This window comes from Bos taurus, chromosome 13 (assembly GCF_002263795.3).
Source record: "Bos taurus isolate L1 Dominette 01449 registration number 42190680 breed Hereford chromosome 13, ARS-UCD2.0, whole genome shotgun sequence".
In the NCBI taxonomy this organism is placed as follows: Eukaryota; Metazoa; Chordata; class Mammalia; order Artiodactyla; family Bovidae; genus Bos; species Bos taurus.
Window position 1 is genome coordinate 20,684,493 of NC_037340.1, and position 18,770 is coordinate 20,703,262.

Here is an 18,770-nt window from a genome sequence, read left to right on the forward strand (position 1 = left end):
CTTTACATATTCATCATTTGTTAGCTTCCATTATGAGAAACCAGATTAAGGATGTTATGCATAAATCATTTTCATAACCAATTGGTTCAATTTTATTTCCAATAAAAATACAATTTATATAGAGTTTGTACTATTTTAAAATATTTCATTAAATAGGTCTTAGGTCATTTATTTATCCATTCATTAAACAGGTACATATTGAACATCTATGTTATATCAAGAATTTTTCTAGATGTATGGAAGAAGCAGTAAAAAAAAAAAAAAAAAAAGCAGTAATCCCTGAGTTCATGGAATTTATATTTTAATCAGACAGTGAATGAAATTAAACAAGTAAATAGAAAAATGTATTTTATGTCAAGTGATGACACATGTTTTAGATACAACAAAACAGCAGAAAATTGAGATGAGAGTGCCCAGGTAAGGGGGAAATGAAGTTTTAAGTAGAGTTTTAAAGTTTTAAATAGATCACGCATGGTCACTTGGAGAATGTGTGTATAGATATATATATATATTTTTTTTTTTTCCTCAGAAAATAAGTTGAAGGAACTAGCCATGTGTACATTGGAAGGAAGCCATGTGTAAATGTAGAAGTCCTGAGGCAAAAGTAAGCCTGGTTTGTGTGAGGATCGTGCAAAGGACTTTTACATCTATTTCCTGTAGGACAGAAGCCCGTGTGATGATCTTGAGCAGAGGAACCAAGATCTGACTCACTACTTGATTTAGCTTTAACATGTTCTGGTGGTACACCAGTGTCCATAGATGGTGACAAGCTGGCACAGGCAGAGAGGGATATCATTTGATGTCAAAAGATTCAGAAGTCAAATATTTAGGCAGGTGAGAAATCTCCATTCTGCTTTACACAGTGGCTGTATCAGTTTTCATTCCCACCAAAAGTGTACGAGGGTTCCCTTCTCACCACACCCTTGCCAACATTTGTTATCCGTATTCTTTCTGATGGCAGTCATTCTGACTAGTGTATGGTGATACCTAATTGTGGTTTTGATTTGCTTTTCCCTGACGATTAGTGATGTTGGGCATCTTTTCATGACCTGTTGGTCATCTGCATTTCCCCTTTGATAAAAGTGTCTATTCATTTCTTTTCCCCATTTTTATCTGGTCATTTGTTTGGTTGGTTTTTTGATGTTAAGTTGCGTTGCTGTTTATATATTTTGGACATTAAGCCCTTATCAGTAATCATTTGCAAATGTTTTGTTCCCATTCCCATGGTCTCTTTTGCTGTACAAAAGCTTAATTAATTAAAATTTTAATTAGGTCCCATTTGTTTATTTTTGCTTTTACTTCCTTTACTTTAGGAGATGGATCATTCCTGTGATTTATATCAAAGAGTGTTCTGCCTGTGTTTCCTCTAGGAGTTTTATTGTATCTGGTCTTGCAATCAGGTCTTTATTTTGACTTTATTTTTGTCTATGATATTAGAGAATGTTCTAATTTCATTCTTTTACATGTAGCTGTGTAGCTTTCCCAGCACTACTTATTGAAAAGTCTGTATTTCCTTCACGGTATATTCTTGCCTCTTTTTGTGCTGAGTGAGAATTATCTGTGGAAGCAGGAGATAAAAGGACAATTCCACCAACTTCAAGTCCTGTGTTGGGAGGACTATGGGGGTGGGGGGAGTGGGCGGAAATAGGCTCCATTTGAAAGAACTGCAAGGAAAGTAAATCCAGGACGGACCCAGGTAAAGAGGGTACCATATGTTGTATTTGATACATGTACAGTTATCAGCCTAATGACAGTCTCTTTGTTTCCACATTAAGGCATGTAACCTACTTCACTGGAGACCTAGATGATTTGGCTTGGGGTCTTAGAAATCACCACAGAGATCTGATTAAAATCTAGAAGTACTGGCATGGTTGTTTTATTCTCTCTTCTCTTCTCTTCCTGAATTTGTTTCTTTGTCTATATAATGGTATGATGCTGCCATAGAGAAGAGTTGGGTTCAGCAGTCTCTGTAGAACAAAGGTTAACCTTTTGAGAAATCCATGATCCTTTCTAGTGATACCACAGCTCACTTTTTGCCAATCTTTACATTTAACAGATGACATTTTGCCATGTCAAGAGGCATCAAATACCGAGAAGGAACTATGCCATCCAGATAGAAGTCTCTGCAGATTTGATTCTACAGATGAAGGATTGAGGTGTAAGTGTAAAAATGAGATGCCTGCCTGCCATCCATGAGACTCGGACCCCAAAAGAAATATCAAACCGCTAGTAGGGGTACTCACTTGACAAGCTCTGTTGTCATCAATGTTCTCGTTTTACCAGGAGTATCATTGGGGTTTTAGCTGGATTGTAATTGGAAGTGTGTGGTTTATTAAAAAAGGTAAAGATAGTAAATATATCAAGTTAAGGTAATGTTTTGAAAAACAGTTGCTCTAAAAATCATGAAATTAAATACAATGTATCTTCTTTAAAATTTTAATGTGATTATGAATAGTAAGTGGTTTAAGCTAACTGAATTCCATAAAGTAGGTAAAGTCTGGTATTTCTTATGAAAAAAAAAACCACAATGGAAGTATGGTAATGGTTCTCATTTGGGAAGATGCCTGTCTGGATCAAATTAAGAACTTTTAAAAAGAAGAGTTCACTCTAAGGCTTATAGGTATGAATTTGTGTATTTGTGTGTGTATATATGCTTAGCCTTGATTGCAGCTGTAGCCCTTGTTAAGCAGCCACTCCAGTAGACTGTGATAGTCTGCCAGCATCTTTCTCTCCTCTCTTCAGTGTGTCAAGCCTGTGGATTTGCATTTGACATGTGTGACTGGGTATCAGAAGCAACTGCTGGGCAAACTTCCTGGATGCGCACAAAAGCAAGAGAAATTCCTGTGTTAGAAAATGCACCTCAACAACATCAAAGCAGTGATGATGAAGGTAGCAAAGAAAAATCATATCAATTATACTTCCATTTTTACAATTATACTTCCATTTTTACTTTTTTTAGTGTTTGCTCTAGACTCATAAAAATGCATTTACAACTAATCTATTTTCAAATAACTCTATACTTTTCATGGGTAGTGCAAGGAACTTATTATAATAAAATACTCCTAATTCTTCCCTCAATTCTCTTATATTATTGATGTAATTCATTTCACTTAATTAGCAAATACATTAAGACTATTCCTGTTGTTCACAACAGGAATATTTTTTTTGATCAACAGGAATATTATTTTTTGATCAACTAAGCAAGCTGAAAATAAAATGTTTTGTTTTAGATTCATTTATTCCTTCTCTAACACTATTCCTTTCTTTATGTAGATCAGAATTTCTGACCTGCATCATTTTCCTTCTCTCTGAAGAATGCCTTTTAGCATTTCTTACAAAGCAAGTCTGGAGTATTTCAAAATTTTTGCTTGTCTTTGTCTGCAGTTTTTAATATAATAATTTGCGTAGCTGTCGTTTTGTGTTTCCTGAGCTTCTAGGATCTGCACTTTGGTGTCTGTCTGACATTGATTTGGGGGAAAACTCTCAGTCATTATTACTTCAAATATTGGTTTTCTTCCTGTCTCTCTTCTTCTCGTACTCCCATTATGCATATGTTGCATCTTTTGTAGTTTTCCCAGAGTTCTTAGATAGAATTATAGAATTGCTCCTTTATTTCCCACTGTTTGCTTTTCAGTTTTGGAAGTTCCTATTGTATTCTTAAGCTCAGATTCATTCCTCAGTTGAGTCAGTCTATTAATGAGTTCTTTGAAGGCATTCTTCATTTCTGTTCTAGTGTTTTTTATTCCTAACATTCTACACTCTCTGCCTATATTATCCTTTTTGCATGTTTTCTACTTTTTCTGTTAGAACTCTTAACTTATTAATCCTAATTTTAAAAAATTTTCAGTCTTATTATAACATCCCTGTCATTTATGGGCCTAGTTCTGATGCTTTTTCTTTCTCTTCAAACTATATATTTTTGCCTTTTAGTACGCCTTGTAATTTTTTTGTGAAAGCCAAGCATATTGGAATTAAGATAAATAGGTATATAATATGAGTTTTTATATTTTTCCAGCTATAGATTAGGCTCTGTTTACTGATGGTGATAGCTTTTAATGTCTGAGATGAAAATTGTATCTGATATTTTTGTTTTTGTCCCACCGTTGTCTTTGTGTTTCCCTAGAGATGTCTTCTGAAATAAGGTCTGAGGCCTGCTGTTCTTTTAATAACATGCCCTTGTTATTTTACAAGACCACTTTTGATGTGGTGATAACTTGTGAGAGGAAGGGAAGCATCCTATAGTCCCATGAGTCAATCTCAGTCTTTGAGAGAAATGGTACTTTTGCTCTAAAACCTTCACAAATCCTCCTCCCTTACATCAGGTGAGACAGGAATGCCAGAGGGGACTGGGTCTGGATATTTGCCTCACTTCATGTGGAAGGTTAGAACCTAATGGATTTGATATTTCACTTCTCCCTGATCTCAACTGCAGTCAGTTATATGGTGGTGGCGGCAAATAGTTTGAGTGAAAGCCTTGTTCAGAATAACAGGAGAGGCCAGGTATATTTCAAAATGAGTACTTTCCTTTTCCTCTGTGCTGTGCTCAGCTGCTTCAGTCCTGTCTGACTCTTTGCGACCTATGGACTGTAGCCCACCAGGCTCCTCTGTCCACAGGATTCTCTAGGCAAGAATACTGGAGTGGGTTGCTGTGCCCTCTTTCAGGGGATCTTCCCAACCCAGGAATTGAGCCTATATCTCCAGGGTCTTCCGCGTTTGCAGGCAGGTTCTTTACCCACTGAGCCACCTGGGAAGCCCCCTTTCCCCTTGTTGTTGTTGTTGTTCAGTTGCTCGGTCGTGTCTGACTCTTTGCAACCCCACGGACTGCAGCACGCCAGGCTTCCCTGTCCTTCACCATCTCCTGGAGCTTGCTCAAACTCATGTCCATTGAGTCAGTGGTGCCATGCAACCATCTATTCCCCTACTGCTGCTGCTAAGTCACTTCAGTCGTGTCCAACTCTGTGCGACCCCATAGACAGCAGCCCACCAGGCTCCCCCATCCCTGGGATTCTCCACGCAAGAACAGTGGAGTGGGTTGCCATTTCCTTCTCCAATGCAGGAAAATGAAAAGTGAAAGTGAAGTTGCTCAGTCGTGTCTGACTCTTTGCAACCCCATGGACTTCAGACTACCAGGCTCCTCCATCCATGGGATTTTCCAGGCAAGAGTACTAGAGTGGGTTGCCGTTGCCTTCTCTTCTCCTTCAGTTCAGTTCAGTCACTCAGTCATGTCCGACTGTTTGCAAACCCATGAATCGAAGCACGCTAGGCCTCCCTGTCCCTCACCAACTCCCGGAGTTCACTAAGACTCACGTCCATCGAGTCAGTGATGCCATCCAGACATCTCATCCTCTGTCGTCCCCTTCTCCTCCTGCCCCCAATCCCTCCCAGCATCAGAGTCTTTTCCAATGAGTCAATTCTTCACATGAGGTGGCCAAAGTACTGGAGTTTCAGCTTTATCATCAGTCCTTCCAAAGAAATCCCGGGGCTGATCTCCTTTAGAATGGACTGGTTGGATCTCCTTGCAGTCCAAGGGACTCTCAAGAGTCTTCTCCAACACCACAGTTCAAAAGCATCAATTCTTTGGCACTCAGCCTTCTTCACAGTCCAACTCTCACATCTGTACATGACCACAGGAAAACCATAGCCTTGACTAGACGGACCTTTGTTGGCAAAGTAATGTCTCAACTGTAGGCAAAAAGGGATTTTGCTCTAACTCTTACTGTGAGAATCTGGTAGGGCTCCTGGAGGTAAAACAGAATGGGGTCCTCCCTAAGATGGGACTGTCTGGAGTTTTCAGCTCTTAAGTGTGTTCACACTGAGCCTCTAGCAGTTCATTCATACAGTCCAGATTTCTCCACCCCAGCACTGATTCCCACAGAAGTTTGTGTTCTTGGGATTCTGGTCTTGTGTGTTGTGATTCTCTATTTCTGCTTGTGTCACCAATTCCTGCCCAGTGGTTTGTACCCTGATCTCAATTTTCTTAGGGGTATAAGAGGAGTTGTTGATTTTCATTTCATATATTTTCTTGCTGAGTGGACGGGAGTAGCAACTCCCAAACTCTTTACATAGTTGTCCAGAAACAGGAAAACTTGCAGGCTCTTTTTCAATGAGATTTGTTCTCTTTCTCCACTACCTTTATTCTTTACAGCTCTTTTTCTTTGTTCTTGCCTTCTTGTTCAGCTGTTTTATTGTGGTATTACTCAGCAACCCAGAACCTTATGTGAGTAACATTCCTGTTTTAGGGTCTCATATGTTTTCCACATTCTGTCACTTAGTCCTAGCCACAGCAATGAGGGTAAACATATTTCCCATCTCAGTTTATAAGCAAGATTCCCAGCCCTAATCTCTAACTTCATTAAGAGAATTAGACTCTGTTCATTCAGGACTGTGCAGCATTTGAAGTAGTTGAAATTCTAGCTATTACAGCCTGTGTCTGGTCTCAAGTCTGAGAGTTCTATGGTTTCAGCTCTGTTCATCATATCTATTTTTCCTTATCTTTTGAAATGTTTTCTCTTGTGCTTATTCTGTCTCTGCTTTTATAAAACTGTATTTTTATGTCATTTATCATTTCCTTGTGTATAGGTCAGAGGCAAAATATTAATTTATTGTACTATTTTGATTAAAGTCAATCAGAGCTTCACTAAATTCATAGTTTATTTTTGAAGCTGTAGGAATATTTGCTATCTTACAAGGAAATAGAGCATTCAAAAGACCTTATTTTTGAAAATTAAAGTTATGAAAATATAGAAATAGCTTTGTATTTCTGCATTATATGTATTACTGAATTAAACAAATCCAAATTAGTTTTAAGAATCAGATGGGAAAAATTGATTGACAATATTTTTATGTACTACAAAACCCATCCATGTAATTTAGTGGGATTGTAAGTATCTGGTGCTTCAAAATAGTTTGGTCAGAAAGAGGCAGTTTAAATTACATTCCCTTAAATGATAAAGGTTTTCCTGTGAAGAATAGAAAAAATAATCAAAAGGGAAAATAATTCTGGGAAGAAAGATGAGGAATTTTTGATTAAAGAAAGATTGCATTGTGACATTTAAATGATCATTTGGTGGCACAGAGATTTTTATATCAATAGATTTCTTTTTATAAGAACATTCATATTGAGGATGGTATAAAACTTTGATTTCAGGAATTAGGATGAAATTACAATGCATTTTAGAAATCAAATATGGCAGCACTTCCCCGGTGGTCCAATGGTTAAGACTTTATCTTCCAATGCAGGGGGTGAGGGTTCTACCCCTGGTCAGGCAGCTAAGATCCCATATGTCTCATGGCTGAAAAAACCAAAGCAGAAAACAATATTGGAACAAATTCAATAAAGACTTTAAAAATGGTCCACATCAAAAAAAAAAAAAAAAGAAAATACGAAAGTGAAAATCTATAATTTGTAGTTGATGTCATTTAAAAAAAAATCCTATTCTTTTAAATAAAATACTTGTGTTTCAAACTTGATTTTGAAAATTCCAGAAACACGATAATTTTGTTCAAACAGAAACAGCTGGGTTTTTTTTCTAAGTTGCTTTTCCCCCCTTTATTTTTCAGGTTACTGTCTATGGATAGGGGCTAAGCAAGCTTCTACTCTTAACCATTTAGACAGCAGGGCTTATCTGAATAGCTCCGTGTGTCACTGCCTGGGCAGGAGCTGCCATCTTCAATTCTATTACGCTATGGAAAACAGTGTTCTCAGAGTAGGACTGTCTAATGATAAGGTGAGAAGAAATTTGTATTATTTTCAAATTCATTAATAAATGAAATTTCTATTCTTGGCAATTTGTGTTTCTATTTCTTAGTTATATGTAGACTGAAGGTATTCTTTAACTTGCCTTTATTTGATATACTTTTATTTTTTTTCTCTGAGGGGGAGTTTATGTTTTTCTTTTCCATTATGGTTTAGTAAAAGATACTGAATGTAGTTTCCTGTACTATACAATAGGACCTTGTTTATTTGGTATACCTTTAAAAAATGTACCAAGAAATTGGTTTCAGAGATATTGTCATGTACAAAAGTCATGGTGGTAGTTTGTAAAAACTTCATAAGATTTTTAAAATTCATGAAAATATGTTAAAAGAAACTATGGTGTCATAATGTGTTGGGGATTCCATATTATTAACTCTACACTGAAGTGTTGATGTGATCTGCTCTGGACCTTTAATCTCTGTATCCTTAAAGCTATAAATATGATGGAAGCAAATTACTTGTTCTGTTACAGTAGACAGTTTTAAAAGATTGGTAATTGCTGATTAAATAAGCCAAATGAGTCATATAAGTGGAAAAAAATAGTGCATTGGGCAGAGTGAAAGCTGTAGTGGTAATGCTAGTGAGTAAAAAAAAAAACAACTAACTTTAACTGAAAACAGTTCTCTACACATGCAAAAAATACTTGAGACACTGAGAATTTCTATTGTGAAAAATTTATTTACAGGTAGGAATAAAGAAATCATAGGGGTAAACAGCAGTCACTGTAGAAATGGGAGACATTTGACAATAATGGCAGGAATCCTGACATTGGAAAGGACAGTAAAAGCCTCCAATCAAGTTTCCTTTTGCTCAGATGGCTTTGGGTAAATCGAGTTGAAACCTCTGTGTGACATCAGTCAGGTTCATTCTTCAACGGAAGTTTGTCACTTGTACTTATCAGGCGCCACTAACCGTCTTTCAGAAGCATTTTCTTTTGTTCTTTTTTTAAAATTCAGTATTTTTAATTGGAGAATAATTGCTTTACAATATTGCATTGGTTTCTGCCATATATCAACATGAGTCTGCCATAGGTATACATATGTCCTCTCCCTCTTGAATCTCCTTCCCACCCTCCACTCCATCCCAGCCCTCTAGGTTGTCACAGAGCACCAGATCTGAGCTCCATGTATTATACAGCAAATGTCCACTGGCTATCTGATTTTACACACATAATGTATGTGTTTCAGGGCTAGTCTCTCCATTTGGCCCACCCTCTTCTTCCCTCTGTATCCACAAGCTTGTTCTCTATGACCGCCTCTCCATTGCTGCCCCGCAGATAGGTTCATCAGTTACCATCTTTCTAGATTCCATATATATATACATCAATATATGATATTTGTCTTTCTCTTTCTGTACTTCATCTTGTACAATAGGCTCTAGAAGTGTGAAGTGACTTCATAGTTGATCCTCAAGTATCAGACTTCTTATTACCAAGATACTCGAACATTGACAAGGCATTCTTTTTCTCCTGAGTTCTATCATTTCACCTGTCCCTTTTTCTTTTTGTGTCATTCTCATCATATCCAGTTTTTTCCCTTCTCTTTTCTAGGACCTTCACAGACTTCTAAAGCTGAATACTCTCATTAGATGGCCTAATACATTTTCCTTTGTTACATGGATGAGACACAATTTGTAGCATTTTGTAACTATATTTTCATCACATTTTTTTTTCAGTAGTATTTGGCAGTCTACTGCCCAAGAATCTATTTGATATATTTCATTCAATTTGATGTGGTATGAGGTGGGTGGAGGGGCTGAAACATCTCCCTGCCCTTTCTGTAGGGCTGCAAACTTTTCAGATAATTGGAGAAATTTCACAAACAAAAATAGGTTTAACTTTATGTATATATGTTGTAGCATTCAAGTGTCAAGCATCTTTTAGTTATTATCAGCTGTGCCACGTAAACCAGTCCAGTGAGCTTTCATGTACTTTGAAACTTTCTGTAATTTCCAAATCCTTCTTCAACAAAGGCATTGTAAAAAGAAAATTGTGAGATTTTGTTGAGCTTATATTATGGTTAAAGATGCATTTTAAAAAGTATGGTGCTACAATACTGCTTTTCACAAGATGGGTAATTAATATTCATTAAATGTTGAATGAGTTACTACCCTAAGTAGAAAGTTGTGTTATTTATCTTCTAATACTAAGGATTATTTTAATATCCTGAACATCAGTGGTGGATTATGTTTCAGTACATGTATATGGAGATTATGAATTATTGGAAGTGAGCAGTATCATCCTCTGGTTTTGGGACTGTACAAGAAAAAAGTGCAAATAAATTGGTTTCAGATACTATGTCATATAATAATAATAGACTTTTCAGGATTCTGTCTCCCACATTATAAGAAGTTAACCGTGGAGAACTGATCCAGTGTATTAATCAGAACCAATTGGAGGTATACATCTGAGGCAGTGTTGACTGATACTTGATCCATGAGCTCACCAGTATTCTGCAAGGCACTGTCCAGTCTTTTCTGACACTATTCATTGTGCTCGCTACATGTAACACGTCGGTCAGTAGTGAAAAATCTGCATCACAGTACATTTAAATTACAACTTGATGTTTTGTCACAAAGTTAAAAAGGACTTCAAACCTATCATTTAAAAAATTAACTCTTGATGAAAATGATCATTAACATAATCTGTGGATAGAATAACAAAAACAACCCTTATGATAACGTGTGCTGGTGAACCAAGAAGTATCTAGGGAGAATGCTTAGCACAATTTTATTTTTGGAGTACTTTAGAGCTTGAGAAATAAAAAATAGGTGAAAGAAAAGTTGTTATATAAAAAGTTGAAACTTTGAAAGTCAGCTTCAGTGTATGTACCATCTAACTGTTCTTAGGATTAAGTCTCTGCCCATCATCTATAAGATAATAATCATAGCAACAGCCTATCTTTTATCCTCAGGAAAGTTGCCATGTCAGTGAGCCAAGGATAGTAAGGGTTCCCAGCTTGTGGTGACTTCTATATATTTTTTAAATTCCCACTGGCAAATAAATAGGAGGAACCTGTAGTTGGGAAAGGAAAGAAAATGCCTTAGAAAAATATATTTTCTTGTATTATACAAGTTTTAAAGCTATAATAAGCTCTCCTTGAAGAAGAGCTTTTGCTAAAGTACATGGACTTATCACCACATACAATCAAAAGTAGTTAAAAAAAAAACAACTTGAACTTGATATCTGATTCCCTCCCCCCCCACCACTGGAAGATGGGGCGGGGGGGGAGAAGCAGAGAAGTCTAAGAGATCTGATCATAAATATTTTTCTTGAGAGGTAAAATGGCATTATTAAGCCTGGTCTGGGGGAGTTCTGTTGTTGTTTTTGTCCAGTTGCTAAGTTCTAGGTGTGTGCTCAGTTACTCAGCCATGTCTGACTATTTGCGACCCCATGGACTGTAGCCCACCAGGCTCCTCTGTCCATGGCATTTCCCAGGCAAGAATACTGGAGTGGGTTGCCATTCCCTTCTCCAGGAGATCTTCCTGACTCAGGGATGCAACCCACATCGCTTGCATCTCCTTCATTGGCAGGCATATTCTTTACCACTCTGCCACCTGGGAAGCTAGTCTAGGAGAGTAAAGACATTTAAATAATTTTGATTGATTTTAAGATAGTAGAAAATTGGAACATCACTTGAAGGCTTTTCTGACCTGAGGGTTTGTGTTTTACATTGACACCTGTTGAAAGTAACTAGCTAAGTCTGAGAGTATGGACAAATATAAACTAAAAGCTGATATCATGTAGTTGGAGTAAATTTTTTTTGTTTGCATTACTTGTGTTGTCAGATAGGAAAATGTGGTAGAAAAGTCTGGATTTCATACACAATATACCATTAAATGGTTTTTCAAATGCTAAGTTAAGTTTAGAAAGAACTATGCTCAGCCTCTTGAACAAAATGTAAATGCATTCTTCTTCAGGTAGAATGGGGAAAATCAATTAGTCATTGTGAAGAAAGAGCAAAACAACTGCACATTACCCTCATAAAGTGAAAGTGAAGAGACGTGGTGAATGCAGCTTGCCTGGTAGTGCCAATAAAAGCATCAGCGGAGGACATAGTGTCTCAATGCTAAATAACTAAAGTTGCTTAAGAAATTATTGAAAGAAAATTTGTTGTATTTCTCAACCCTTTATAACTTCATCGTGATGTGACCTGGAAACGGTCAGCTGAAAATATGTGTCCTCCATGTATGTTTCATTGTCTTATGGAAGTCTTAACTGTTCATATAAATAAGTAATAGAATGAAGTACATTTTAATGGGTTTAGACTATCTTCTCTGAAATATTTAAGACCTAGAAATTGGAGTAGATAAAAGAGGGCAAAGAACAAAGCTAAAAAGAAATTCCTATTTAGAAAATCTTGCATATGAATGAAATAAGTGAAACCAAGTAAGGAGATAAAGGCTCTTAAGAGTCTGAAAATGATGGATGTCATGTGTCATCTGGATTACAATTAGATGTCACCTTCCAGTGCTGTTTCCTATCTCACAGATGGGAGGTCACAGAGATGGCCTCAGAGTTTAACCTGAGACATTTATGCCACTGTCTGCATTTTCACTGTATTTCACTATATATCTCTATCTATCTATATGTGTGTGTGTGTGTGTGTGTGTGTATGTGTGTGCATATATATATATAATCGTTCAGTTGCTCAGTCATGTCTGACTCTTTGCGACTCCATGGACTGTGGCACTCCAGGCCCCTCTGTTCCTCACCATCTCCTGAAGTTTGCCCAAGTTCATGTCCATGGCATCAGTGATGCCATCCAGCCATCTCATCTTCTGATGCCCTCTTCTCCTTTTGTCTTCAATCTTTCCCAGCATCAGGGACTTTTCTAATGAGTTGTCTGTTCACATCAGATGACCAAAATACCAGAGCTTCAGCTTCAGGATCAGTCCTGCCAACGAATATTCAGGTTGATTTCCTTTAAGATTGACAGGTTTGATCTCCTTGCTGTCCAACGGATTTTCAGGAGTCTTTTCTAGCACCACAGTTCTTTGGCATTCTGCCATCTTTATGGTCCAGCTCTCACAACTGTACATGACCACTGGGAAGGCCATAGCCTTGACTATATGGACCTTTGTTGGCAGAGTAATGTCTCTGCTTTTCAACACATCGTCTAGGTTTTTCATAGCTTTCCTGACAGAAGCAATCATCTTCTGATTTCTTTGCTGCAGTCACCATCCACAGTGATAATATATATATCATTAAATCCAAGGAAAATAGGGTTATTTCATAGCATGAAAGCACAATCAAAATCATAAAGTCCAACACTATGGGCAAAATTGTGGAGTACTTTATAAACTTTTATCAAATAAATGACCTCCTAGTATATAGTAACATAGTTTTGCATATACTTTGCAACCTGGAAAATGACCATCATAGAGACACCTGACATAGGATGCTTTAGAAGACATGGAAAGGTCTTTGATTGAGTGACTGGAGAGTAAAATAGAAATATAATCTCCAAAAAAGAACTGTATTATTTGAAACTTGGAATGACTTCTTCCATAGGAAAAAATATTTGAGATTTGCAGAAAATATATCTGATAACATTTTTTTACTTTCATGTTAAATATTTGCCTGCATTTTTTCTTTTCTTTAATCAAGGCAATATTACTAGTATCAGTGGGATCAATGTTTAAATAGTTGGTTTATTCATTGATACTTCAGTTCAGTTGCTCAGTCGTGTCTGACTCTTTGCGATCCCGTGAATCGTAGCATGCCAGGCCTCCCTGTCCATCACCAGCTCCCAGAGTTCACTCAAACTCACGTCCATCGAGTCAGTGATGCCATACAGACATCTCATCCTCTGTCATCACCTTTTCCTCCTGCCCCCAATCCCTCCCAGCATCAGAGTCTTTTCCAATGAGTCAACTCTTCGCATGAGATGGCCAAAGTACTGGAGTTTCAGCTTTAGCATCATTCCTTCCAAAGAACACCCAGGACTGATCTCCTTCAGAATGGACTAGTTGGATCTCCTTGCAGTCCAAGGGACTCTCAAGAGTCTTCTCCAACACCACAGTTCAAAAGCATCAATTCTTCGGCGCTCAGCCTTCTTCACAGTCTAACACTCACATCCATACATGACTACTGGAAAAACCATAGCCTTGACTAGACAGACCTTTGTTGGCAAACTAATGTCTCTGCTTTTGAATATGCTATCTAGGTTGGTCATAACTTTCCTTCCAAGGAGTAAGCGTCTTTTAATTTCATGGCTGCAGTCACCATCTGCAGAGATCTTGGAGCCCCAAAAAATAAAGTCTGGCACTGTTTCCCCATCTATTTCCCATGAAGTGATGGGACTAGATGCCATGATCTTCATTTTCTGAATGTTGAGCTTTAAGCCAACTTTTTCACTCTCCTCTTTCACTTTCATCAAGAGGCTTTTGAGTTCCTCTTCACTTTCTGCCATAATGGTGGTGTCATCTGTGTATCTGAGGTTATTGATATTTCTCCTGGCAATCTTGATTCCAGTTTGTGCTTCTTCCAGCCCAACATTTCTCACGATGTACTCTGCATATAAGTTAAATAAGCAGGGTGACAATATACAGCCTTGCTGGACTCCTTTTCCTATTTGGAACCAGTCTGTTGTTCCATGTCCAGTTCTAACTGTTGCTTCCTGACCTGCATACAGATTTCTCAAGAGGCAGGTCAGGTACTCTGATATTCCCATCTCTTTCAGAATTTTCCACAGTTGATTCCACAGTGATCCACACAGTCAAAGGCTTTGGCATAATAAATAAAGCAGAAATACATGTTTTTCTGGAAATTTTCGATGATCCAGCGGATGTTAGCAATTTGATCTCTGGTTCCTCTGCCTTTTCTGAAACCAGCTTGAACATCTGGAAGTTCATGGTTCACGTATTGCTGAAGCCTGGCTTGGAGAATTTTGAGCATTACTTTACTAGCGTGTGAGATGAGTGCAATTGTGCAGGAGTTTGAGCATTCTTTGACATTGCCTTTCTTTGAGATTGGAATGAAAACTGACCTTTTCCAGTTCTGAGGCCACTGCTGAGTTTTCCAAATTTGCTGGCATATTGAGTGCAGCACTTTCACAGCATCATTTTTCAGGATTTGAAAGAGCTCAACTAGAATTCCATCACCTCCACTAGCTTTGTTCATAGTGATGCTTTCTAAGGCCCACTTGACTTCACATTCCAGGATGTCTGGCTCTAGGTCAGTGATCATACCATCGTGATTATCTTGGTTGTGAAGATCTTTTTTGTACAGTTCTGTGTATTCTTGCCACGTCGTCTTAATATCTTCTGCTTCTGTTAGGTTCATACCATTTCTGTCCTTTATCGAGCCCATCTTTGCATGAAATGTTCCCTTGGTATCTCTAATTTTCTTGAAGAGATCTCTAGTCTCTCCCATTCTGTTGTTTTCCTCTCTTTCTTTGCATTGATCGCTGAGGAAGGCTTTCTTATCTCTTCTTGCTATTCTTTGGAACTCTGCATTCAGATGCTTATGTCTTTCCTTTTCTCCTTTGCTTTTCGCTTCTCTTCTTTTCACAGCTATTTGATACTTAGAATTTTATATTTGGAAGTGTAGTACTTTATTCAAGATTCCATTCAGATTTTTCTTCTAAACTTTTTCTCCATCATAAAAAATAGGCATCTTTATTATGTATATATACTTTATTTCCTAATTTTTAAAAGATAATTTTTATAGAGTGGTTTTAGAGTTACAGAAAAATCAAAAGGAAGTATAGAAATCTCCCATACACCTCCTGTTCCCATATATTCAGTCTCCCCCATTAGTATCATCTCCCACTAGAATGGCACACATGTTACAATTGATGAACCTACACTGACATGTCATTATCACCTGAGGTCTCTAATTTACATTAGGGTTCATGTTTAGGGCTGCATATTCAGTGGGCTTGGACAAATGTATAATGAATGACATGGACCCATCATTATATTATCATAAAGAGTATTTTCCCTACCTTAAACACTCTCTGCACTCTCTCTTTTCATCCCTCCCTATCTCCATTTCTTTCTTTTTCTCTTAAAATATAATATACCATTTTAAACAATACTTCAGTTTTTTAGTTCTTAATACCCTACAGGTACAATCAACTCTACTGAAATGTAATTAAGAGGGCATGTATATAAATATGAGAGTTGAATTTTGGGAATGAGTGATTTTTTTTTTCTTTGAATCAAAGGAAGAAGAAACATTTTGGATATACAACACATCAACTCATAGAAAATGGGTGAAAGTGGATGTGGTAATACCAGAAGAACTGAAGACATTCAAGGTATAAAAGGGAAAACAAGTATTTTTTATCATAGGTTTAATTTTTAGTCTTGTAGTGAATTATCATTCGTTGTTAATTTAAATTAGCGTTTAAATTAGAAATACAAACTCATATGTTTAGGGAGAGCGATTACTTGTTTTCATTGTACCTACCTGTGCTCAAGTCAAATTTGCTTGAGTGGAGAAGCAAGAAAGTAACTACTATTTTTTTTTAAAACAGAGTTAGTGTATTGATCAAATCTAGGAAAGAATAATACAGTTCTTATACTGAAGCTACAGGTTACTCACAAACAAAGGATTGACACATTCAAATTTTATATAATTCAGTATTCAACAAATGTTTTTGAAATGATGAGAATATTAACTACTCTTGTTTAAAGCATCCTCGTTCTCCATGGGCTCCCTCCCTAGCAGCCCCAAACACTGTGCAGTACAACCAAGGAAGCCAGTTGCATTTGAAGCAGATAAACAATAAACCGGTATTGAAAAATCAGGGGAGTATATGCAAATATTTTGAATGCAGGAATTCACATCTTTATAACGCATGGGTAACTCTGTCTGTCCAAAGATGCATCTGAAATATACATATGCTCAGTGGGAATGCTATCTCTTAAAATTATTAACTTGGGTTTTGTGTTGTATATAGAGTTGAGATTGTGCAGAAAAATATCTGGTAACATTTTTAAACTTTCATATTGAGTGTTAGTTTGTCATTTCTTTTCTTATATCATGGCAATATTGCAATGTGTAGTAATGTCAGATCAACATTGAAATTCTGGTATTATTTATTGCTGTTTAGATTTTTATTTTTAAAGTACAGTACTTTAAGGTTCCATTCATTTTGTGTTGTATACAAAATACATAAATGCATTTATATTGGAGTGTAAGTGTAAAATAATGAGGCTGATTGTATGTGTGGCTTATGAAACCAATTTCATTCCTTTAGGGTAATATCACACTCATACATTTTTCTAGGTATTAAAAGGAGGACCCAAGTGATATGAACTGTGACTATGCAGATTTTTTAAATCCAGTTTGCAGCTGAATTTGGAACTTAAGAATCACAGCATTTTTGTAGCAATCTCAGAAGTTGAGCTTTATATCATAGCCCATTGAGTTAACATTTTGATACTATTTTATAAATTCTTACATATTTATGCAAACTTGATCTTAAGTAATTCTTAAATATATATTGTTCATGTTTTTGAAAAGAAAATTTCTCAGACATTTGAAGCTGGAAAAGACTAAAAAGAGTCAGTCTTTGTTCCTAGAATCTTATTTACAAATTAACAATATCGATGCAAAAAGAATACCCCCTGAATTACTATGCTGTACATCTGAAACACAATATTATAAATTAACTATACTTCTAAAAAATAGATATACTTTTGTTGTATTCCATGAAAACCAAGCCAAACCCAATATCTAGTTCAGTGGTGATCAACAGAACTTTCTGTGTTAATGGCAATTTATCTGTGTTCTCCAGTATAGTAGCCAGTAGCCACATGTGATTATTGAATTCTTGAAATGTAACTATTAAAATGTGGAACTGAATTTTAACTTAATTTTAGTTCATTTAAACTGATACAGCCCTATGTAGCTGGTGACTGGAGAAGGCAATGGCAACCCACTCCAGTACTCTTGCCCGGAAAATCCCATGGACGGAGGAGCCTGGTAGGCTGCAGTCCATGGGGTCACACAGAGTCGGACACGACTGAAGCGACTTAGCAGCAGCAGCAGCAGCAGCTAGTGACTACCATATTGGATGGCAGAGAATAAGGCATCTGCTATACAGTTTTTGATTTCTCTTGGACCCTTGGTGTTACCTAATAATTGCTCTTGTTAAAACCTCAAGGGATATTAATACTTTCACATTATCTTACACTAGAAGAGCAATGTATGGTTGTTTCAACTTGCTAGTAGTTTATACCTTTAGAAAGCCTGCAATTCAGTTAGAGAAAATGAATTCATTTCCTTTAACTAGCACTTATTTGATTGTTAGAGCAATTCTTTTATAAGGATTAATAGATTTTAAAATTTATTCTTTTAAAATGTTTTCCTATTCTATTGCATCCCTTTTTATCTGCCTGACATTTTACTTCCTACCTTCTAGTAACTAATTTCAGTAGTTAAAAAACCAAATGCATCTATAACTCTTGTTATATAAATAGCAACAACACTAATTTTTTCCTTGACTATTAAAGTCAGTAGGCTGTGAAAATGATGACCAAGTAAGTTTGCAGTCAGGGACATTGTTGGTGATTAAATGGGATCATGATCATGGGTGATTTCTCAGATCAGATCATCAGATCATGGGTGGTTTCTTAGACACCTCAGTGGCTCTAATGTGCCCATCAATCTGATGCATGTGAGTCAAGCTTATCAAATGGGAACTTTATTCTTAGTTGTATTTGCTTTATCTTTAAAAAGGCATTTTTCTTAATAATTCTTGAATCTCCAGTATTATTTTTGGAGTCTTTTTGAAGAGATTTTTAAGGTCACAAATTGTTCTCTGTGCTTCCCTAAAGATTATTTTTGAAGGAACTGTTTTGAGCCACAAAGGTTTTATTGGGCTTGATGACCTGTGGGTCTACGCCTGTGCCCAGGCCCCGTCCAGACAACTTTGCTCTGCAGATGAATTCACCTGTGGCAGCGGCCAGTGCATTGCTCGAGAATCGGTCTGTGACTCTTGGCAGGACTGTTCTGATAAGAGTGATGAGGACCTGACAACTTGCTGTAAGTAAATTAATG

At 36.9% G+C, this 18,770-nt stretch overlaps 1 protein-coding gene across 3 annotated transcripts in view; it reads left to right on the top strand.

The window, feature by feature from the left end:
* Nucleotides 1–18,770, top strand: part of MALRD1 (MAM and LDL receptor class A domain containing 1) — a 554,066-nt gene that overhangs the window by 36,324 nt on the left and 498,972 nt on the right. For all 3 annotated transcript variants that reach the window (XM_015474019.3, XM_015474018.3, XM_010811194.3), the window contains exons 6-10: nucleotides 2,057–2,158; nucleotides 2,743–2,889; nucleotides 7,561–7,727; nucleotides 15,928–16,020; nucleotides 18,548–18,755. In XM_015474019.3, coding sequence (XP_015329505.1) covers nucleotides 2,057–2,158; nucleotides 2,743–2,889; nucleotides 7,561–7,727; nucleotides 15,928–16,020; nucleotides 18,548–18,755 — 717 coding nt within the window. The remainder of the gene's footprint in view (nucleotides 1–2,056; nucleotides 2,159–2,742; nucleotides 2,890–7,560; nucleotides 7,728–15,927; nucleotides 16,021–18,547; nucleotides 18,756–18,770) is intronic.